Here is a 24,649-nt window from a genome sequence, read left to right as displayed (position 1 = left end):
CCTGCCAGTGGCCCCGTGGTGCCATCCACAACAGAGGGAGGGGCATCACTGGCTCAGCCTTCACCCCATGGGACTGAGGGCTGACTGCCCCTTCTGCTGCTCTGCTGGGCCAGCCAGGCTCTCAGAGCACAGGGACTGAATTCTGGACACTCACTAGCAAACCCTGATGGGGCCACTGGACCATGTGGGCACCAGGGTAGGGACAGGGGCTCCAGGCATGAGCTGTGTCGTTGGTGGCATCATAGACAGAGAGTCCTGCTGGGTGAGTTAGCCAGGACATGCATGCCCAGTGGAGAGGGGCCTGCATGAGACCTGCCAGTGACCAGGGGTCACTCTCGATCCCTGGTGAGGTCTGACTGTGCCCATTGCTAGGTCTCACCCAGCTCAGAGCTCTGGCTGCTGCTCCATATAAAATCAAGGCAAAGGATACACAGTTAGGACAGGCCCAGGGCAAGTGGGCAAGGCCTCTTGGAAGTTTCTTGGCAAAGCCACAGCCTTCCCAGGAGAGCAAGTCGCCAGGCCTATCAGCAGGGCTACCAGCCCTGTGTCGGGCTCCCACCACCTACACCTGCCAACTGGGTGGCAAGGGCCACCGTAGGAGTAGGGGCTCAGCAGGCATGGCAGCCGTGCCAGGCACAGCAGGCAAAGAAACAGTCAGAGCCAGGCTGTCAAGGTCCACACCTGGGTCAGCACATCAGAGAAGAGCCCAGGGGGACATTAGAAAGACACACACGTATACACTCACACTCACACACACACACACAACCTGAGATAAAGTCATAGCCTACTAGCAAAGAATCACCTCAAAACCAGTATTATAAAAGAGATATACATTCATTATAGGAGAACCGTAAAACATCTTAAAAATAATAAAATGATAGCTTCTGTCCCTAGAGGGTTTGTTCCTTAGAAGGTTAATGCAAAAACTTGGCCAAAGGAAAAAGAAATTTAAAGCTTATATGAAGAACTGCTGCCAATTAAAAGTCAATTAAAATTATGGAAAATTATCTCTGAAATTAAAAGAAGTCAAAGAGAACAGAATTTGATTTATAAAATGTGACATTAATTTTTTTAGGGAGTCAGTTCATTTAATTAAACGAAGTAAACCTGAGTGCCATGTCTTCACCATTGGTTCCTCATTAATGCACAGGGTTAGATGGCCCCACTTCTCTCACACAGATTTACCCTGTGTCCTCGCTTCTGCTCACAGGACATTTAAAGCTGCAGGTGGGCACACACTGGATACTGGGCAGGTGTGGTGGGCGTCACTGACATGCACATGGTTTGGTCTGCAAGGCTCAGCCCCGACCCCCTAGGAAAACCTCAACCTGCAGGACCAAATGCACTTGTGGGTAGGGCAAGCTCTTCCCACCACCTCTGAGCACAGGGCACAGACAGAGCCACACATGTGCATTCTGCCAGGTGCACAAAAGGATGTTTCCACAAGCTGAGACAGGAGTCCAGGGTCACAGGTCAAGGGTCATGGGCCATGTTCTGATTGAGTCCGCACTCAGTGACCTGGGGGCATCACTGCCATCGGGGAAGCGCAGATCTAGTTCCCCAGATGGCTGATGTTGGCTCAGGAGAGCAGGTGCAGGAGGGGCTCAGCGGTACTTCATTTTATTACACATTTTGGTATTTTCTGACCTATTATGTCAAATGCTGTTTCTTCTTGAGAGGAAACATAATGAAGGCAAAACTTGTAAAAGTTGCTCTGCATGCAGGGTACTAGACATGATGTACTGGAGAGAACTTCTGCTGTTGTTCCGCTGATGGGAAGGGAGGTGGTTTTGGAGGAGTGGGGTTGGGGTGAACTGCCCGCGAGAGCTGCCCGGGGACCAGATGAAATAAGACATGTCAGACATTTGCCTGCTGTCCCCAGCACCCTCTCATCACCATGGTTACCAGAGCTGGCTGGAGACTTCTTTCTGAGGCCACCAGTCCACCCAGTGACACATGGGTGTCCCTCCCCTCCATGGCTGCATCTCACTGTCTGGGCATGGAAGTGCCATGCTCCGCCAGAAGAACAGTGCCAAGACCTTGTCTCTTCTATGACAGCAGTCCTCATGGGATGCGAGTGTGACGCTGTGCTTCCCACAGGCTGCGGTGACATGTGTGGCGGAGGGGGCCCCTTCCCTGTGCTGAGCTTCAGGGGCTGTGAGCAGAGCCAGAACAGGAAGGAGAAGGCCTGAATGTCTTTCCCCAACAGGAGTGTCACTTGCTGGGCCGTGAAGGGCCTCACGGCTCTGAACAGAGGTGCTTCCTGGGTTCTGTGAAGCCCCTGGACTTGCCAGGCCAGGTGCAGGTAGCTTCTCAAAGCAGGTCATGCCCTTCACTAGGGATAAGATGCTATGGTTTAATTCAGCTGAGAAACGACGAGGTGAAGGGTGGTGGTTGTGAAGCTCTGACCGGCTGCACCACAGCCAAAGAGGCAAGGCCCCCCGGCTGACAGCGCAGGACTGCTCGGGTGTCAGGCTCCCGGCATCTGCCCATCCCTCCCCTCCAGCAGCCTGAGGCAGGCACTGGCAATGGCCTTCTGCACCCAGGGCTACTCTTGTATCCCAATTGCCCCCACCCTTGGTTCTGCAACCTGGGGGCTTACATGACCAGCTTGGAGCAGCTCTGGGAAGCTGGGGGCTGATGACTCCATTGCATGGGTCTCCCCAGGGAATGAGGAGATGGAGACAGAATGACCCAGAAGCCCTTAGAGAGCCATGGAGAGGGACTCGGGGAGGGGTGCTGCTCTCCCTGGTGCTGAAACAGGCCAGCTGGGTGAGCCCTGGGAAGGTAACAGGGTTCTTCAGTTAGGAGTGACAGCAGGGCCTCATGGGTCGGAACCGAGGTATTTCCTGGGCTCTGGGAAGTCCTGAAATATCCAGGCTGGGTCCCCACTCCGAATGGCCGTGCACTCACTACCTCAAGGAGCAGCTGCGAGTTCCGCACCCATGGGTCAACTAGTACATATTCTAGGCAGCCAAGCCCCCCTGGACCTGTGTCTCTGAACACCCGCAGGCTCTGAAAACTGCCATCCTGCCAGCCTCACTTTATTCATCCCAAGTGGGAGCCACACCCCAAATCCAGGTGATGAGTCCAAACAGAGGCAAGGAAGGTTCCTCTAGAAACCCAGGGGAGCCCTACCCAGGACTGCATCTCCCGCATCTTTGTGGACTGACCTGAGCAAGTGGGCTGCTCTGGGGGGTGTGGACGCAGTGTCCCCAGGAGAAGGTCGGCTGTGCTGGTGGGATTGGGCTGTACAGACAGGGGTTAGGAGTGAGGGGACTGCATGTGCTGCCCCAAGTCCCATCTCTCTGGCATGTGAAGTAAAAGTGAAAGTCGTTCAGTCATGTTCGACTCTTTGGGACCTCATGGACTATATACAGTCTGTGGAATTCTTCAGGCCAGAATACTGCAGTGGGTAGCCGTTTCCTTCCCCAGGGGATCTTCCCAACCCAGGAATTGAACTCAGATCTCCTACACTGCAGGCAGATTCTTTACCATCTGAGCTACCAGGGAAGCCCTTTTATGATATTATATATATATATAATAGAGAAGGAAATGGCAACCCACTCCAGTATTCTTGCCTGGAGAATCCCAGGGACAGAGGAGCCTGGTGGGCTACCACCTGTGGGGTTGCACAGAGTCAGACATGACTGGCGCGACTTAGCAGCAGCAGCAGCATGTATATAAAATACCATAATCTGTTTATGATTCTTTTTAAGAATCAAAAGACTCAGGAGGAGCCTCCACTGACGCCGAGAAGCAGGTGGGTAGAGGGCAGCTCCCAGAAGGGGCTTCCCTGGGCGATGGCAGTGAGACCAGGTGTGCGTACAGGGCAGAGCCTGTGGTCTGTCTGTTAAGACGCCGCTCCATGTCCAGGGTCCCTGCCTGGCCCAGCATTCAGCAAGCACCCGCTTTCCCATCTCCATGTGAAACTCTTTCCTCTTCTATGAGTCCCAGCCCCACCCCCTCCACCACCACCAGCATCCTCCTGTGTCCTGAGCAGAGATGGTGTTCAAGGTGAGGCCTCCACCATCCTGGTGATTCACTTTTCCTGGGTCTCTTCCATGTGCACGTGTTATTAAACTTTGATATCCTCCTATTGATATACCTCATTTAGTTCTTAAGTCTGCCAGAAGGACCCAGAAGGGGAGAGAAACGTCTTCCCCCAACAGGAGACACCCCAGGAGAGAGCCATTGGGGGGTGAGACGGCGGGTGAGCCCCAGTGGGAGGTGGGGTCCCAAGGCCTCCCAGACAAGAGTGGCTCCCTTAGGTTCTCTCTGGGCAGCAGGGCTGTTGGGGAGGGGGTGGTGGGCTGGGCTGGGCATGCACATCCCTCTTCTCTCCCTGGGAGCACAGTCCCTCTATCCCTTCCCTGCAGCCCTACTCATAGCCCATCCTGTCCCCAAACCTCTCCTCTCTGGGCCTCGGTGAGCATTCCTTTCCGGGAGAGCTTGTTTCTCTCTCATCCGCTCTGCCCACTGGCAAGTCTTCAGCCTCTGCATGTTATTTTTTACCCCCTCCCCCACATGGACCACCAGTTGAATTTGTGCGGTAACCCAGCCCCACGGGCAGTGGTGCCTGTACCAGGGAAGTTCCCACAGGAGCCTGGCTCTGGAGTGGGGCCAGACCAGACCTCTGAGTGGTACCCTTGTCCCCAGGCAAGAAGTCACTGGGCAGAATGCAGTGAGATGAGGGAGGGTTAAAACGCTGAGCTTTCACTGCATCACAGCTTTCCCTGGACTCAGCGTTCTGATCTGCTCCTTTCTCTCCTCACCCTGATGCAGGAAGGCCTATTAACTCGGCAGAATTTATAGCTCAACACTAATGTCTTTAAGATTGCTTCTGAGGAGGTCAGGCCAGAGGGCAGATGGCAGAGGCGTGAAGCCAGAACAGCCCTCTGGCTCTAGGTTGTGTCTGGGCCGCTCTCGGCTTCCTCCACCAGGACAACCTTGCCTTGAATGTACGTTTCCGATGGGCCTCTGCTTGTTTTCTGTAGAACAAGTGTGGGGCCACCACAAAGTATTAGATTAAATGAAATACATTCAGATGAAATCTCTGTAAAACCTGGTATCGTCCAGAAAGGGTTCTGGAATGGAACAAAGAAGATCAAACACATCCTTATCTACTCAGGTGTGCCAAGTGCAGGCACTTCTGAAAATTTTTTTAAACAAAACAGATGGGTAGAAACTACCTCATCCAACCAGAAAAACGGCGGCAGGACGGTCACCACAGGGGAGGGGCTGTCCACACGGGAGGGGCTCTGCCAGCCCGATGCAGGATCTCAGAGGCTCAGGTAGGGATCTAAGCTGTTATTTCCACTAGCGCTGACAACCAGGCCTGCCAGCTCTCAGGGACACTGGAGTTGTCTTCCTGGACTCATGTCCTTCTTACCACAGCTGTTTCCAGGCAATGTCGGGTGACACCACCTGGGTACCAGCTCAGAGAGGCCAGCCTCAGCCCTGCAAATCCCAGACCCTGGCCCGGCTGCTCCTCCCTGAGAAGGGCCTGGCTGGGCTCTTCTGCTCCTAAACTCTAAAGAGCTGCCACCATGTGCGCAGGTCTGCTTGTCATCATCACATCAGAATGATTAGGAAAGGACAGAAATTTGGAAGAACTCGGGGTGTCAGGACCCCAGTGAACTCAGGTCACTAGGGACCCCTGGTGGCTCCTCTCTGAGCTGCTGATCTAACGGGAAAGAAGCGGCTGCCTCGCAGATGGAGGGAGGGCCGCAGAGTCCACCTCGCAAGCAGTCCTGGCTCGAGGGTGTGGGAAAGGCTTAACTAGAGCTGCTCACGCCAAAGGGCAGGGAGGGCTGCCTATGGGTTGTGGGTGAGTTTATCTTCCACGACTTGACTCCTAGGGTCGTTTCTACTGGGGGTGCCGAAAGCGGAGGCCCTGGACCCTCTCCCAGCGTGTGCCCTGGAGCAGGGACTCAGGCCAGCATAGAGCAGGGCCACAAAGCCCACATCTCTCCCTGGGATGGACCTTGTTGTTCTCCAGTCTCGCCTCAGCAGCAGTCTTTTCTTGCCATCGGCACAGAGGAGTGAGGTGCCAGTGTCCTTCACAAACTATGAGTGTCTCTCTGGCTGGAAGGCAGGCTTCTCTGCACAGGGGGCTGAGGAGCCGCCTGCAGCTCCCCTGTGTGTCCCCCTGCTGCTCCTCGATGGGCCCTGCCTCCGGGTTCCAGGGCGCCCTACGGAGCACCTGCTTGTTCAGCTCTGGGCCGGGGCACAAGCCAGGGCTCGCCACCGAGTAAGCTCCCACAAAGATTCTGCTGTCAGTGGGTCAAAGAGCACACGGGTGGCTGAGGGCAGCCCAGGTGTGCAGTGAGGATAAGGGTGAGTTCTGGAAAGCAGAAATCTGCCAGGATTTCTGGTCACGGGGGAGCCCGTCCCTGGGGAGAGGGCCCTGTAGGGGTGTGAGTGCATGAGGCACATCACCGAGGGTTCTGGGTCCTGCAGAACCCCTGTCAGACTCCTCCTCCGCTGATGAGCAGGGAAGCTCATTTTCGTTCTGTGATGAGGTCCCTGGACCCTCTGGTGGGGCTGCCGTCAGCCTGCCGAGATGGGTCCTTCCACCCCAGGGGGGCCCTGCTCCACTGACCAGAAGCAGTTCTGGGCTTGCCCGGGCCAGGACGGGCTGGTGTGACAACCACCAACAGACGCAGTGTCACCCAGTCTGTGTCCTTTTCCTGCCCTGGCTCTAATGATGCTCTGCTGCAGTGTGGGTGGGCACCTCCCTTTACTGCCCTGCTGTCCCTGCTGTCCCCGGTGCCATGCACCAGACACGCCTGTCTCCCCCACAGCCACCTGACCTCTGCGCGGTGTCACACTCAGAATCATCACAAACTCATTCTGGAGCCCATGGGGCAGGAGTTTCCCTCTCTCCAAGAAAGACCTCCAGGAGTGAGTGCCTGGGTTCATGTCTCTAGGAACCGCTGGGCTCTCTTCCAGAATGTGTGTACCATCTTCTACTAATATTCCCACCAGCAGCGACCGGGAACTGTCTGCTCAGCCTAACCCTTTAAATACATAGTTTTGCCTCCCTCCTACACAGAATATGGGGTACCCCCCAGCCCCCAACACACACACATGCAGTAAGGAATAGTTCAATTCAGTTCAGTCGCTCAGTCGTGTCTGACTCCCTGTGACCCCATGAACTGCAGCACACCAGGCCTTCCTGTCCATCACCAACTCCTGGAGTTTACCCAAATTCATGTCCATTGAGTCAGTGATGCCATCTAACCATCTCATCCTCTGTCATGTCCTTCTCCTCCTGCCTTCAATCTTTCCAAACATCAGGGTCTTTTCAAATGAGTCAGCTCTTCACATCAGGTGGCCAAAATATTGGAGTTTCAGCTTCAGCATCAGTCCTTCCAATGAACACCCAGGACTGATCTCCTTTAGGATGAACTGGTTGGATCTCCTTGCAGTCCAAGGGACTCTCAAGAGTCTTCTCCAACACCACAGTTCAAAAGCATCAATTCTTCGGCATTCAGCTTTCTTTATAGTTCAACTCGCACATCCATACATGACTACTGGAAAAACCATAGCTTTGACTAGATGGACCTTTGTTGACAAAGTAATGTCTCTGCTTTTTAATATGCTGTCTAGATTGGTCATAGCTTTTCTTCCAAGGAGTAAATGTCTTTTGATTTCATGGTTGCAATCACTATCTGCAGTGATTTTGGAGCCTCCCAAAATAAAGTCTGCCACTGTTTCCACTGTTTCCCCATCTATTTCCCATGAAGTGATGGGACCAGATGCCATGATCTTAGTTTTCTGCATGTTGAGCTTTAAGCCAACTTTTTCACTCTCCTCTTTAACTTTCTTTAGTTCTTCTTCACTTTCTGCCATAATGGTGGTGTCATTTCCATATCTGAGTTTATTGATATTTCTCCCAGCCATCTTGACTCTAGCTTGTGCTTCATCCAGTCCAGGGTTTCTCATGATGTACTCTGTGTATAAGTTAAATAAACACAGGGACAATATACAGCCTTGATGTACTCCTTTTCCTATTTGGAACCAGTCTGTTGTTCCATGTCCAGTTCTAACTGTTGCTTCCTGACCTGCATACAGGTTTCTCAAGAGGCAGGTCAGGTGGTCTGGTATTCCCATCTCTTTCAGAATTTTCCACAGTTTATTGTGATCCACACAGTCAAAGGCTTTGGCATAGTCAATGAAGCAGAAATAGATGTTTTTCTGGAACTCTCTTGCTTTTTCAATGATCCAGCAAATGTTGGCAATTTGATCTCTGGTTCCTCTGCCTTTTCTAAAACCAGCTTGACCATCTGGAAGTTCACAGTTCGTGTACTGTTGAAGCCTGGCTTGGAGAATTTTGAGCATTACTTTACTTGCGCGTGAGATGAATGCAATTGTGCAGTAGTTTGAGCATTCTTTGGCATTGCCTTTCTTAGGGATTGGAATGAAAACTGACCTTTTCCAGTCCTGTGGCCCCTGCTGAGTTTTCCAAATTTGCTGGCATATTGAGTGCAGCACTTTCACAGCATCAAATTTTAGGATTTGAAATAGCTCAATTGGAATTCCATCACCTCCACTAGCTTTGTTCATAGTGATACCTCCTAAGGTCCACTTGACTTCACATTCCAGGATGTCTGGCTCTAGGTGAGTGATCACACCATTGTGATTATCTGGGTTGTGAAGAACTTTTTTGTATAGTTCTTCTGTGTATTCTTGCCACCTCTTCTTAATATCTTCTGCTTCTGTTAGGTCCATACCATTTCTGTCCTTTATTGATCCCATCTTTGCATGAAATGTTCCCTTGGTATCTCTGATTTTCTTGAAGGAATAAGGTTTCCACATAAAAACAGGCACAGGTCTTGTAGACTAGCCCTAGCCTCATTTTGCACACAAGTGGCTTTCTCATGTCATGTGACAGCCTTCTCTGAGTAGACAGAAAACACGGACATAACTCGCGTCCTTTGTGTATGCTCCCAGAGTGACCTCAGCGAGGAGGGTCTCATGACCCGTCCTTTGCCACCAGTCAGCTCTCTCCCCAGCCAGTCCTGTCAAAGTGACCATGGTGGTAGGGACAGAGGTGATGTGTGGGCTCAACATCAAAGGTGTCCTCCCACCAGAGCCTCCTGGCTGCGGCCACTGTCGGCTGCCCAGTCTGCCAGAGACCAGCACTGAGCCCCCAACACGCCCTGCCCTCTGGGCGGTCAGTGCCCGCTGGCAGCAGGCTGATCACACGGGACTACTTCCACTGCGGACGGGGCAGCTTTAAGTTCCCACTGAAATAGTCACTAATTCTGGACTCACGGCTTCTTCCCCACATGCAATGCTTCTGCCAAAACTCCTGTCTGTGGACTCAGGGAATACCTCACCCAGCATCACGATACTTTACATAGCAATGCCTCTGAAAAAAAACCAAGCGTGACAATGGGCCCCTGCTCATGGAATTCACTGGTCTCACCCTGCCCCTCACTGCCCACAAGCAGGAAGCCTGACAGAGGGGTGCAGTGACCTCTTGAAGATCCAGTGGGTCTGAATCCAGGAGACCCCTTGGGGCATCTGTGTCACCAGGCCCTGTGCTCAGGGTCGATGGGAAATGACAACAGCCCACCCAGGCAGGACAGCTGACGGCCCAGAACCTTCAGCATGGAGCCCTGATTCCCCAGGTCAGAACCACGGCAGCCGAGCTGCTCGCTGGAGGCAAAGGGGCAACGGAGCGGGTGGTAGGAGAGGCAGTTACAGACACGAGGGCTGTGGTCGGCACAGAGACTTCCTTGTTCTGTTAGGAATACAGCCATGTGTGTACCTATAAAATACCTTTGTTTCATCACTCTCCCATTCCTCATCACAGAACATCAGCAGTGCTGACTTTATACCTCGGGCTCGGCGCACACACATCATGGAAGACTTGGCCTCCCTCCGTGGGGTCAGCTCGTCCCAGTGGCTCACAGCACAGTGATCTCACATCAGCAGAAGCAAGCCCCTCGCTGTCTTTACTCGGAGACGAGGCTGGGTCAGAGTTGGGCTCGGGGCCCAGCTAACAGGGTGCACTGTGATGGGTGCTTTGTGTGGCAGCTTGGCCAGGCTGTGGGGCCAGTGGTCAGCCCCTCATCTGGACGCTGTGGGGAAGGTGTGTCCAGATGTGGTCAACTCCACAAGCAGGGGCTTCAGGAAAGCAGGCTCCTTGCAGCATGGGCCTTGATGGCTGGGTGGCCAGTGCCACTGGTCAAGTGCCTAGGGAACAAGCAAGGTTTCCTGGGAAAGACTGTCTGCCTCCAGATAGCATCTTGATCCCGAACCTCTCTCAGCCTGTCAGTGCCAAGGTCTTTGGCTTCCAGCCTCCATGATCATCACATGACCCAGGCCCTCAGACGAGCATTAACCCAGGCCCTCAGGTGCGTAAATGCACCTCTCTCTATTCGCTCTGCTTCTCTGTGGAACTCTGACTGAACAAACCAATAACGAAGGCTTTTGTAGTCAGCAGAAGACATCATTCCCATCTTTGTTCAGTCGCTCAGTCGCGTCTGACTCTTTGTGACCCAGTGGACTGCAGCACGCCAGGCTTTCTTCACCATCTTCTGGAGCTTGCTCAAACTCATGTCCATTGAGTCAGTGATGCTATCCAACTATCTCATTCTCTGTTGCCTCCTTCTCCTCCTGGCTTCTATCTTTCCCAGCATCAGGGTCTTTTCCAATTAGTCGGCTCTTCGCATCATGTGGCCAAATTATTGGAGCTTCAGCTTCAGCATCAGCCCTTCCAGTGAACATTCAGGGTTGATTTCCTTTAGGATTGACTGGTTTAATCTCCTTGCTGTCCAAGGGACTCTCAAGAGTCTTCTCCAGCACCACAGTTCGAAAACATCAATTCTTTGGCGCTCAGCCTTCTTTATGGTCCAACTCTCACCTCCATACGTGACCACTGGAAAAACCATAGCTTTGACTAGACAGACCTTTGTCAGCAAATAAATGTCTCTGCTTTTTAATACACTGCCTAGGTTTGTCATAGCTTTTCTTCCAAGGAGAAAGCATCTTTTAATTTCATGGCTGCAGTCACTGTCCACAGTGATTCTGGAGCCCAAGAAGTAGTCTGTCACTGTTTCTATTGTTTCCCCATCTATTTGCCATGAAGTGATGGGACTGGATGGCATGATCTTAGTTTTCTGAATATTGGGTTTTAAACCAGCTTTTTCACTTTTTCCCATCTTAGCATTAAACAGAAATCTCAAGGACTTGTCTAAGGTGATAAAAAGCAAAGACATCAGAAGACAGTGGATGCAGCCAGAAATGCAGCCACAACTACTAGTCTTAGAAAGATACCAGGAAGTGATAACATTTTCTTTAAATTGACCCATCAGTTCTACTTGAGATATGGTTGGAAAGATAGTGAATCCTCTAAAAAGATGAATGTGCTTCATTCCCATGCCACGGGCGAACATGTCTTGTAATTTATTAAGATGTGGCCTGGAAGGAAATACGGAGCTCATAACAGTCAAGCCTGCCCCCAGAGTGACCTCGCCCTGGAGGGAAGCACAGGTCTGCAGCTCCTGTCCTGTCCCAAGGTGGGGATGCCGCCCCTGCCTCCACACAGCCGCCCGCACAATTGTGTGTGTGACAAGATGGGAGGGCACTGCAGTTCCTGAGGCCTGGCCTCCTGTGGGCACTACCTTTGGTTTATGGGCTGTGCCCAAGGTTTTCTCTTGAACTGATTCCATCAGCTGAGATTCCCTGGGCATGAAGGACTAGAAAAAAGTCTCCCATGTCTGATGAGGACACGGTGGTCTCAGAAGACAGCGCTAGTGGTGGAATTCTGTACCAGATAATTCTAGCTGAGGTTGGATCACGTGGGCCCATGGCCCAGGGCCACTTGGATGTACTTGGACGTCCACCTTTCGTACCATCAGCCAGCTCTCCTGGCTGCTCTGGGTGTTCAGGTGTCAAATCTCCCCCATCCTGATTAGTTACAGTAACATTTGCCCTCCTGGGAGAGTTACAGAATGGCTATTACAGGTGAGTCACAAATTCTTTTCCATTTATAGTTTATCGCTACTTTAAAAATGAATTTGGGGGACTTCTCTTGTGGTCCAGTGGTTGAGAATCTGCCTGCCAATGCAAGGGACACAGGTTCTATCCCTGGTCTGGGAGCATCCCACATGCCCTGCGGCAATTAAGCCCATTTGCCACAACTACTGAAGCCTGAACACAGAAGCCCGTGCTCTGCAATAAGAAAAGTCACTGCAATGAGAAGCCTGAGCACCAAAACGAAGAGTAGCCCCCACTTACTGCAACTAGAGAAAGCCTGTAGCAACAAAGGCCTAGCACAGCCAAAAAAAAAAACAAACTTCAACACTTTTAAAAAATGAATTTTGGTTTAATGTTTTGCAGCAGAAACCCAACTTCTGACTGGAATAGTTTTCTTGGGTGCCATCTATCCTTCAGGCTAAATGTCAGGTGTGAAACTAAGACCCTAAAAACCCTTTTACACCTGTGTTTCTTGGTGGACACAGGAAATGGAGCATCCAGTATAGAGATGAACAAATACTGTTTCACAAAAAGAATGCCAACTGGCCCAGGTTCATTTCAAGTAGGCAACGTTTCTTGATTTGGCAATGTTAATAAAAACCCTTTTACACCTGTGTTTCTTGGTGGACACAGGAAATGGAGCATCCAGTATAGAGATGAACAAATACTGTTTCACAAAAAGAATGCCAGCTGGCCCAGGTTCATTTCAAGTAGGCAACGTTTCTTGATTTGGCAATGTTAATAAAAACCCTTTTACACCTGTGTTTCTTGGTGGACACAGGAAATGGAGCATCCAGTATAGAGATGAACAAATACTGTTTCACAAAAAGAATGCCAGCTGGCCCAGGTTCATTTCAAGTAGGCAACGTTTCTTGATTTGGCAATGTTAATAAAAACCCTTTTACACCTGTGTTTCTTGGTGGACACAGGAAATGGAGCATCCAGTATAGAGATGAACAAATACTGTTTCACAAAAAGAATGCCAGCTGGCCCAGGTTCATTTCAAGTAGGCAACGTTTCTTGATTTGGTAATGTTAAGTGTCCTTTTTCCGAAACTGCAAAACCAAATCCCCTTTTAATCTTTCCTCAGGAGCCTCAGGAATAGAAGCTGTGCATGTATATCTAACCTGCAATTCTTATGGGATCTGGCCTTCAGTGAACTGTCAGATACCTAATAATGGTTCCTAATACTTTCGTCCAAATACCTATGCTAGGCATGTATGTAAGGAGATCAAGCCAGTCATCTAAAGGAAATCAACTCTGAATATTCATTGGAAGGACTGATGCTGAAGCTGAAGCTCCAGTACTTAGGCCACCTGATGTGAAGAGCCAACTCACTGGAAAAGACCCTGATGCTGGGAAAGATTGAAGGCAGGAGAAGGGGACGACAGAGGATGAGATGGTTGGACGGCATCACTGGCTCAATGGACACGAATCTGAGCAAACTCTGGGAGATAGTGAAGGACAGGGAGGCCTGGTGTGCTGCAGTCCATGGGGTCACAAAGAGCCAGACACGACTGAGTGATGGAACAACTAAGCACGAATGAGCACTTCCTCCTTCCAAACCCCATGGCAGGCGCCATGCTGCTACCTCACTGATGCAGGAATCAATCGGGGGAAGCCCCTGGAGCCCCTACAGGGGCAGCAACGTAAGCCTCCACCCCTTTCACACGTATCCATTCATCTGGGCCCTCCTTCTCCAAATTCAAGCTCCACTCACTGTGTAGCAGTTTTGGTTCCTGCCTGCCCACACACCCCGTACCCTGATGCCCTGGGCACCCAGCAGGAGAAGCTGACCAACAGGCCCGAGGAGAGGGCATGGGCACTGGCTGAGCACCAAGGCCTGGCCTTACTCCTGGAGGCTACCAGATGCCTGGCCTCAGCCCCACAGGTGTGCATCACACCCTGAAAGCTCACCAGCACCACACTGAGCTGAGGCCCAGAAGTTGCTGAATTGAGTCTCAGCCCAGGACAAGGGCCAGGGCCTCGGAGGGAGAACAGGAGGTTGGCCAGGCCCTCCTGGGAGAGTGCAGAGGAGAAGGTCCCAGGCTGCCTGTCCTGTCCCACTCAGGGTCTGCAACCTACCCGTGTCACCGGGGGAGGGACACTCTGATGGAGTGTTCTCTGCAAAAGTAAGTTGCCTGTAAAGCCTCACTGTTCTGACAGTGGGAATATGTGTTTTCAGGATGGGCTCGCTGTCTGCCTGAGGATGACACATCTGCCTCACACCAGCCCGCCTCCTCCCACCAGCAGTCCAGCTGTAGGGAGCAGAGCTGAAGGGCTGAGGTCATGAGGTCTCCAGAGGCCTGGAGCAGTCAGCAAAGGGCCCTCCGCCCCCCAGGGCACCAACTCTAGTGCCACAGCAGGCAGGACTGCCCAGTATGCATGTCCCAGGGAGGATGCAGGTCTCCATGGCCCACGGGTAGACGGATGACTGCTGGACTCCTCAGCGACTCGTTCATGGGGTGGACAGGGTTCCTGAAGCCCTTGAGAATGTGCCTCCTGGGCTGTGTGCTCAGTGAGTTTCCTGCATAATTGAGCCCCACTGGGGATGCAGCGCTGACTGAGGGCAGGGCGCCCTGTGTGTGGGCCTGTCCTACCTGCAGAGGTCAGTGTGATGTTGGGGCCTGCCGGGGATGCCAGTCCTGGTGAGGTCAGACCCAGTCCGCTCCCTTACTGGGTATGATGTCTGCAGGATACCTCCCCCTGTCCTGCTGAAGGGGGTGGCAGGGCTGGGGGCACTGGAGCAGAAAGCCATGGCCTGTCTTGAAACTGGAAATGCTTTGGCAACAACTGATACACTGGTTACAGAGCCGACACAGTCCTCCTCCTAGTCCATATCTTAGAAAGAGTGGGCAGCAGCTTGCTTGGTACGTGGACACCCAATGGGGGAAATGAATTTACAAACCAGTGGTTCTTCACTTTAGGAAAAGGTGCCTGGTTGTTTATGAACTTCAACTTTAGGGCTTCCCTGGTGGCTCAGTGGTAAAGAATCTGCCTGCCAATGCAGGAGACTGGTGTTCCATCTCTGATCTGGGAAGATCCCACATGTCAAGAGCAACTAAGCCTGTGTGCACAACTATGGAGCTTGTGCTCTAGAACCAGGGAGCTAAAACTACTGAGCACGTGTGCCACAAGTACTGAGGCCCACACATTCTAGAGCCTGTGTTCTGCAACAAGAGAAGCCACTGAAATGAGAAGCCAGCACCCCACAGCTAGAGAGTAGCCCCCACTCACTGCAACTAGAGAAAAGCCCATGTAGCAATGAAGACCCAGCACAGCCAAACTAAAAAATCTTTTTTTAAAAAAAGGCAGGGACAATTCCTTAAAAAAAAAAGCCTCATCTTCAAGATTTATTCAGATTGTACATTCCTGAGTTTTCATTAAACATGTCATTGTACCACTCCCTTCATGTGTGGTGCACTTGATCACTCAGTTGTGTTCAACTCTTTGAGACCTCATGGACAGTAGTCTGCCAGGCTCCCCTGTCCATGGGGATTCTTTAGGCAAGAATACTGGGGTGGGTTGTTGTGCCCACCTCCAGGGGATCTTCCCAACCCAGGGATCGAACCCAGGTCTCCCGCTTTGCAGGTGGATTCTTTACCATCTAAGCCACCAGGGAAGCCCAAGAATACTGGAGTGGGTAGCCTATCCCTTCTCCAGTGGATCTTCCCAACCCAGGAATCAAACCAGGATCTCCTGTGTTGCAGGCAGATTATTTACCAGCTGAGCTACCAGGGAAGCCCTCCTCCCATAATATATACACACAATTTTAATCTGGGGCTGTGGTTAATAAAGGACAGTTCACCTGCAAACTATCACCATGAAGTCCCTACAGTAAGCAGGCTCACCTGCTCTGCCCTGGCCATTGGTCCAAACCCACCCCCAAAACCTTAGCTACAGAGGCCACACCTTCTGTGTGGGTTTGGTCAATGGTTCACTCTCATGGGACCCCTTCTGGCTGCACTCGAGTTATGCACAACCAGAAGGCAGATGCCGCAGTCCCCTCTTCTGGGCCGACCTCAGGGCCTCCTGCCAGCAGTTACCCTGGACTTCTTGCCCCCCAAGTCCTGCCTGAGCCAAAAACATCAGCAGTCATGTCTCATGGGGAGGGAAGGTTATCACAAGTCAGTGCACTGGGGCCAGACAGCCTGGAGACCAGAGTCCTCAGCCTGGCTCCACAGCCAGTGCTCTGTGATCCCAGGCAAGTGCCTCAGCATCACTGAGCCTAGGAGGATCATCAAGAATGAACAGTTTATGTGAAGATCTTTAGAGGTTCTTTCCAGTTCCCATACTCTATTACTCTGTGAAAAGGAAATACCAGGGGAAATATCAAGGAAATACCCCTCATCGACAAGAGGAAAGTTAACTTTCTTCCGGCCCATAAAGTAAAGAATTTCCCATAAGTCATGCGGTTGGAACTTTACCGGCAGTTTTTCCAACTCTTGTCAATCAACAAACATCACCAGATGCCTGCTATGCATGTGGTACCTCCAGGGTCAGGCAGGGCTCTGAGGTTCCTGAAGTAAGTTTTAAATTAGGACTTAGCACAAAATAGCAACCGACTCCCACATACGCTGACCCTCCTGCGTGCTGGGCCTGCCGACCCGCTGCGTGTCCTGTTCCATCTACACACACGTTGGTCCAAATCCACTAAGCTGGTCTCGTGACTCCTGAGGGTCATGTCAAACATGGGTCACAAGAAGGACCCTCAGCACGCTGGGGCCACGGAGAGCACTGGCCAGAGTCAGGCTCCAGCAGGCAGTCAACCTCAGAGTGGACGCAGGGGAGGGAGGCGTGTGAGTGTCCCTGGTCAGGCCTGACCCCCATCGTCCTCCCACCTGGGGCCTCCCGGCAGCTCTTGGGCTGCCCACCACTGGCTACCTCCTTTGGCCTTTGCTCAGTTGAAGCTGCCAGGAGCCCTCCCCTTACCGACAGGTGCTCTGCTTCCCATTCTCACCACCCTCTAGGGTCCAGGCAGATGGCCTCACCATCTGGATCAGGTGCTGTCCTCAAGGGACCAGACAGGATGCTGTCTACTTGAGGGGCATGCTCCAATCAAAGCTGGTTTCATACTGAAAGGTCTGAAAACATCCAGAGGGACCTCCCTGGTGGTCCAGCGGATAAGACTCCATGCTCCCAATGCAGGGGGCCCAGGATTCATTCCTGATCAGGGAACTAGATCCCACATGCCACAGTGGAGATCGAAGATCCCGAGTGTTGCAACTAAGACCCCTCACAGCCATAAATATGTGAATGAAGTTAAAGTCAAAGTCGCTTGGTCGTGCCAAAGAAGTAGGACCACCCACTGGGCACTTACCTTCTCATTTTTCCTCTCGTCTGGTCTGCCTCCTCCGCTGGTGGGGCTGGATGCGGTCAGGCCCCCGGCGGTGCCCCCTCCAGCCTCCCCATTGAGGTTAGCGGCGCTGACGTTGGGAGGGGTGACGGCTGAGGCTGCCGAGGCGAGTGGGATGGCCGGTCGGGGGCACTGAGTCACTGGCTGGGGGCTGTGCTGAGGGGACCCCAAGGCGGGGGGCCTGAGGCCGGCGGGCAGGCGAGACGGGGAGTTCTGAGAGCGCAGGGGCGACACCGTAGCGGTCGGCCGGCCCTGAATCTGGGCCGGGTGGGCAGCTGGGAGAGAGGGGTAGAGAGGGCGGGGGAAGGTCAGTCTGCAGCCGGCAATCCTGGGGCTGCGGCCTTGCCCTCCCGCCCACACCTCTGCCGACGCCCTCACCTTGGCCCTTCCCAGGTTCCTACAGTCTGAACTGCAGTTGTCTGCCAGTGATGAACCAGTACACTCCGGTTTTACAAACATCCTGTTCAACGCTTCTAGACCTGAAGCCCCTAGTGAAATGAAATGTTTCCTGCTTTACGCTCTACCAGTAAACAAGCCTTTTCCAAATGCACATTTCTGAGCCCAGGTGAAACAAAGCCAGCTATCTGGAAGCCATCAGCTGCTTCCTCTCCGGTAAGCGCTGAGGAGCTGGGGGGATGTGAGAGGCGGCCATACCATTACATTCGCCTTCTTTGACGGTGAACAAGGAATTAGTCTGTGAACAATAAAGAAAGCAGGACTGGCCCCAGATAGCTATATGTATATGAAAGAAATGATTTCAGCAAGCCCTGAAGCTTGCATCTTCCCATACATGGAAGATCACTAAATCTTTTCATGTGAGAGATACAGTTTTCTCTTAATTAACAGTAATCTTTTAATATTTAGATTACCTACTTCTCCCTGCAAACTTGTATGTAGCCTGGCTCCTCCCCCACCTCCTCAAAGCACTCTGGGTCACCTGAGATGCTGTCTCCTGGGCGCGAGCCCTAACATTCCTACTGAATAAAACCTAACTCTCAGCTTTTAGGTTGTGTGTATTTTTTTTAGTGGACACTGTGGAGGAGCCCGAAAGAAGCCTGGGAGTCCCTGGGTTACCAGGCACAACTGAACGTGAGCGCATCTCTGGACAGTGTGGCTGGGCGGTCTCCACCTGGAACTGGAAGTTACGGCCCAGCCCCTGGCTCCCAAGCCCAGTGGTCGAGCTGGCCAAGCACCAGCCACGATCACCGACAAAGGCTCACCGTCCACCTCCCTACCCCAGCGTAAGCTCTGCATGGTGGGACCTTCATGTTTCATTCACTAACATGTTCCAAACAGCTGGAATGGTGCCTGGCACATAGTAAGCGCTGAATAAAATTGTTTCAGAATATTTGTGTCCGAGAAAAGAGAACTCGGCTAAAACACCTGTACCGATTTCACAGAACTAAACCACCGGAGAAGAAAAGAACACTTCCCAAGAGAGGTGGGGCTCACTCCACAGCTGGCATGAGGGTTAAAGTCCATGGGCCCTCAGTCGCCCGGCTGGCAGGACCCAAATGTGCGCCTGTTACCGGCTAAGCCTGCTGGTCTGCGACACCAGAGTAGACGTGGGCTGCTGGAGGAAAGACCATGGACATGCCATTGCTCTCAGTCAGCCCCCCACTTCTCTAACCTGTCATCTCAGTAACTCTGGGCCCCTGAATCCTGCCAGCTCTCACAGGTCCACTCCACCTCCCAGGACTGGGTTCAGTGGGCGCTTTACAGAAAGCAAGTGAGTGAAAAATGATCTGCTTATTGTCACCTCTGTCCTTCCCTCACTCTCAGGCCATCATGTCCTGTTGCATGGAGGAGCAGATGCTGGAAAGTCCACAACTCAGGGCCATCTCTGTCTGGACAGAACCCCTCAGGCTCCAGGGCCCAGGGCATGCACTCAAGTTTTTCCTGTCCATCACTCTGCCCCCTCCTGTAGCTAACCCTGCCCTCAGGCCAGAGCTAGACTCACCTCCAAGTCCAGGTGGGGCTCCATTCCCTCCCCTACTCCAGGAGGGGTCTCAGTACAGAGCACACCCAAGAAGGGCTCAATACTGACCACCCCTAGGAGGGGGCTCAGTATTGACCACCCCCAGCAAGGGGTTCAGTACTGACCACCCTCGGCATGGCCTCCGCCCTTAGATGTCCTCAAGGGTCCACCTGTCAGTCTTCTGCAGGAGGTGAGAGTCAGCCAACACCATCAGCTTCATCCCGGAGCCCAGGAGGCCAGCACATCAACTCTCTTGCGTCCCATTTGTTTACATCCAATAAACCATCCTCTCTGTGTCCAGAACAAGGGGCAGGAGTCCCACATGATTCACTCTTCCAGGAGTCTCAACTCACTTCCATACTAGAAACATGCCTTCTCACCCCATTCTTTCATCAAGTTATCTGGACAAGAGCAACTGTGACTCCCCTCTCATCAAATTAATGGACACTTTTATGTTTTCAGAAAAAGTACTATTGAAAAAGTACTCAGTCATTTGTCTTCACACCAATACCACACTGATGACTGTGGCTTTATCAGTCCAGTTCAGTTCAGTTGCTCAGTCGTGTCCGACTCTTTGCGACCCCATGGGTCGCTGGGGTCATGCTGGGTGTGCTGCAGCACACCAGGCCTCCTTGTCCATCACTAACTCCTGGAGCTTACTCAAACTCATGTCCATTGAGACAGTGATGCCATCCAACCATCTCATTCTCTGTCATCTGCTTCTCCTCCTGCCGTCAATCTTTCCCAGCATCAGGGTCTTTTCCCATGAATCGGCTCTTCACATCAAGTAGCCAAAGTATTGGAGTTTCAGCTTCAGTCCTTCCAGTGAACACCCAGGACTGATCTCCTTTAGGATGGATTGGTTGGATCTCCTTGCAGTCCAAGGGATTCTTAAGAGTCTTCTCCAACACCACAGTTCAAAAGCATCAATTCTTCTGCACTTAGCTTTCCTTCTTCTAGTCCAACTCTCACATCCATACAGGACTACTGGAAAAACTATAGCTTTGAATAGATGGACCTTTGTTGGCAAAGTAATGTCTCTACTTTTTAATATGCTGTCTATGTTGGTCATAGCTTTTCTTCCAAGGAGCAAGCGTCTTTTAATTTCAGGGCTGCAGTCACCATCTTCAGTGATTTTGGAGCCCCCCAAAATAAAGTCTGTCACTCTTTCCATTGTTCTCCCATCATTTGCCATGAAGTGATGGGACTGTATGCCATGATATTTTCTGAATGTTGAGTTTTAAGTCAACTTTTTCACTCTCCTCTTTCACTTTAATCAAGAGGCTCTTTAGTTATTCTTTGTTTTCTGCCATAATGGTGGTATCATCTGCATATCGGAGGTTATTGATATTTCTCCCGGCAATCTTGATTCCAGCTTATGCTTCATCCAGTCCAGCATTTCTCATGATGTACTCTGCATATAAGTTAAACAAGCAGGGTGACAATATACAGCCTTGATGTACTCCTTTTTCTATTTGGAACCAGTCTGTTGTTCCATGTCCAGTTTTAACTGTTGCTTCTTGACCTGCATACAGATTTCTCAGGAGGCAGGTCAGGTGGTCTGGTATTCCCATCTCTTGAAGAATTTTCCACAATTTGTTGTGATCCACATAGTCAAAGCCTTTGGTGTAGTCAATAAAGCAGAAGTAGATGTTTTTCTGGAACTCTTTTGCTTTTTTGATGATCCAACAGAGTTGGCAATTTGATCTCTTGTTCCTCTGGCTTTTCTAAATCCAGCTTGAACATCTGGAAGTTCATAGTTTATGTACTGTTGAAGCCTGGCGTAGAGAAATGCGGCTTTACAATGTGTCTTAAAATCAGTGTTAGCTTTTAACTTTGTTTTTCTTTTCCAGGTTTTTTTGACCAAGGTCCTCTGCATGCCTATATGAATCTAGGTAGCAGACTGCCAGGTTCTACCAAAAAATTGGGTTAGATCTTGATTGGCACTCCACTGACTCTATAGGTCAGTTTTTGGAGAATAAACACCTTAACAACATCAAGTTTTCTTACTCCTAAATAAAGTATATCTCTGTAAATGTTTAAGACTTCCTTAATTTCTTTCTTTAATTTGCAATATTTCAGAGTGTTCAAGTCATACTCGTCTTTTATCAGATTTAATCCTAACTAATTTATGTTTTTAATGCTATCAAAATTGGTATCATTTTTAAAATGCCAATTTCCAAAAATCATTCCTGGTATAGAGAAACAAAATTGGCTTTTGTATGTTGACCTTGTATTCTGTAACCTTTGTGCCTGTTTCCACCTGGTACAATTTTCCTTCTTTCTAGAGACGACTGTTTGACATTTTTCATGGTGTGTGATGACATCTTTTTAACTTCACTGTGTCTGAATAATTCTTTATTTTGCTTTCATTTATGAGAGACATTTGTTGGGTGTAGAATCCTAGCTTGACAGATGCATTTCTTTCGGGACTTGTTAAGTTTTCCACTGTCTTCTCAACTTGTATTGTTCCTGACAAGAAATCTACTGTCACCCTTATTTTTTTCCTACGCTATATATCTTTTCTTTTGTGCTACTTTCAAGGTTGTCTTCATCACAGATTTTGAACAATTTGATCATAATTTGCCTTGTTGTAGTTTTCTTCATGTTCCTTGTGCTTGGGAGTCACTGAGTGTCACTGATCCATCAGTTTACAATTTTTTTTTTAATCAAATTTAGAACAGTTTTGGTCATTATTTATTCAACTAATTTTTCTGTCCCATCCTTGTCTCCTTTACTTTGGGGACTCCAATTAAAAATATATTTGACCACTTGAAGTTGTTCTACTGCTCACTGATGCTCTGTTCATTTTAAAAAATTCTCTTCTATCTCTTTGTTTCACAGTTTCTATTGCTAGATCTTCAAGTTCACTACTATTTTCTAAGCAATGTCTAATCTGCCATTAATGCCATCCAGTGTGTGATCTCACACTGTGTAGTTATTTTTAGAAGCTTGATTTCAGTCTTTAAAATATCTTCCATGTTTCTACTTACCTTTCTGAGCATATGAAATGCAATTATAACATCTTTTTTAGCATCTTTGTTCTGGGTCAGCTTTGATGACTGGTGGGTTGATCTCATCTCTGCGGGGCATGTTCTCCTGCTCTTCTGCATGCCTGGTGCTTCATTATTGCCATCAGACACAGGTGGGTGAGATGCGGCTGCCCCAGCAGGGTGAGCTCCTCTGCATGGTGGCTAGTGTCCTGGGAGCCGGCTGGTGGGAACAGGCACTTCTCAGCAGAGTCCTTGTGCTCTTGGCCCACGGGGTCCCTCACATGCCTGCCATCGGTTCTCAGTGTCTTGAGCCAGGGACACTGCACTCTCTGGGGCTCGGTCATCCAGACCCTCAGCTCTGTACCCCAACCCAGAGAGCCTTCTGGACTGGCGCTCATGCTCTCCCTGTGCGGACACCTGGCCTTCTCTCCAGGAGGTGAGCTGGGACCTTCCTCTGTGTTCTCATCTCTCATGGATCACCATCCTTGGTCTTCTAGTATCCAGTGTCTCACAACCACTGTTTTATACATTCCTTGTTTTTTTCAGTTGTTTCTGGTGGGAGGGTAAATCCTGACCTAATTGCTTTATCTTGGCCATAAGCAGAAATCTAGCTTTACCTTTTACATATAAAAATCTGGTTATATCTATTATTTTAAACCCTCTTAGGAGCCCTGCTGCCCACAGGATAAAAACTGAGGTTCCTTGACCCAGTGGAAGAGAAACAGCCTGATCTGCGCCCCTCAGCTTTGTCACAGGGCTCACAGCCGCCAACACGCCTGCCCTCTGGGGCTCAGAGCCTCTCTCGTGCTCCCTCGTGCTCCACCACTGCACGCTCTGCTCTGAGCTTTAGACCTAATGTCCACCTTCCCTCTGCAGAGAAACTGTCACCAACACCCTGCTCCTCCTTCCCACCTCTGTCTCAGTCACATTAAAACAGAATCACTCCAAGCACAAACTGTGGTCTTGCTCATCTCCATGCCTTTGTGGCTGGAATTCCCCATTTGTTTGGTCCACCCAGGTACTTTCTGTCTGTCCTTTAGGAACCAAGGCAGCATCACATCCTCCTGGAGATGGTCCACAGGCCCCTCAACAGTCGCCCCCTCCTTCCTCTTTGGTCTGAGGGAGGCACCCCTCCTGCTCCCTACAGCCTCATACCCCCCAGGCCTCCACCCAGTGCTTTTCAAATTCCACTGTAACCTGGGTCTCCTTGTCTTCCTCTCTAAAGGGTGGGATAGAAATGGGTCCAGACCCCAGCAGAGCCCTTATGCACCCAGCTCTCTCCCAGTGCATTTTGCTGATAAATGAATGGCTATGTGGGGCCCTTGCCCTCTGGGCACCATGGCCAAGGCAACCAGGCCTTTGTCCAACTGCCTGACTATGGTTTGGTCTGAGGACACTAACAAGGATCTCCCAGGTGCCAGAGCTGGGGTTTGCTGAGATGGGGCAGTCACTGCAGTAAGCGATCCTCTGCCTGTGCACACTGTCAGCACTGTGTTCTTGCTCTCCAGACACAGAAGGAAGTGGAAAACGCTGTGGGGACTCCAGACGTCTAATTACTGCAATGATGGGGGCATCCTGTATCCTGGCTGCAGCACATGAGTTGGGGACGAGCCCTGGGCTGGAACGCACCCGGCATGCCATTAAACCATCCTATGCCTCACTCTCCCACACGTGAATTAAACAGATGGAAGAGCATGCCTGTTACCCATGTAGGTTACCATGGTGATTGAGGACAGAGAGAGTGTTGTTTTGCTCTGGCTGGCCAATTTCTTTGATTCTGCTGTTATTCCATTCCATAAATGAGATGAGCAGGTCATATTCCTCTTTGAACTGGTGGGTTCCTCACGTGGCAGGGTGTGGACAGGCCCTCGTAGGGCACTTGGTGCAGAGCTGGGTGGCTGGGGATGGATGTACACTCCATGAGAGGCAGGCCTGCCATGGCTTTCAGCATCATGGAGCACAGAGCAGGTTGGGGAATGGATGAGGGGGTCACAAGCAGGAGGACCTGCTTGGGAGCTCCAGACCCAGGAGACCAGCACCTCAGCGCACGTCTCCCCAGCCATGGAGCAGCGAGCAGGCACTCCCTGGACATGCTATCTCTAGGCCTCAGGGGCTGCATCTACAGCTGGAGGCTACAATGAGCACCATCAGCTGCCCTGAGCCACAGCCGGCTGGAAGGTAATGGCTGGGCCGAGAGGTCAGCCAGAGGTGACATCACTGTAGATTCTTCTAGGGCAGAGACAACTAGCTCTTCTCCAGGGCCCTACTGGCCAGGTGAAAAACAGACCTCATTTTTCACTAATTTAAGGGGAAAAAAAAAAAAACACA

The 24,649-nt window shown here is 51.0% G+C and overlaps 1 protein-coding gene across 2 annotated transcripts in view; it reads right to left on the bottom strand.

Moving 5' to 3' along the window:
• SH3RF3 (SH3 domain containing ring finger 3) overlaps positions 1-24,649 on the bottom strand; it is a 159,579-nt gene that overhangs the window by 9,073 nt on the left and 125,857 nt on the right. For both annotated transcript variants that reach the window (XM_061155366.1, XM_061155367.1), the window contains exon 8: positions 17,315-17,625. In XM_061155366.1, coding sequence (XP_061011349.1) covers positions 17,315-17,625 — 311 coding nt within the window. The remainder of the gene's footprint in view (positions 1-17,314; positions 17,626-24,649) is intronic.

Source organism: Dama dama, chromosome 11 (assembly GCF_033118175.1).
Source record: "Dama dama isolate Ldn47 chromosome 11, ASM3311817v1, whole genome shotgun sequence".
NCBI lineage: Eukaryota > Metazoa > Chordata > Mammalia > Artiodactyla > Cervidae > Dama > Dama dama.
Note: the sequence above shows the minus strand (reverse complement) of the source record. Positions and strands in the feature narration are given on the sequence as shown.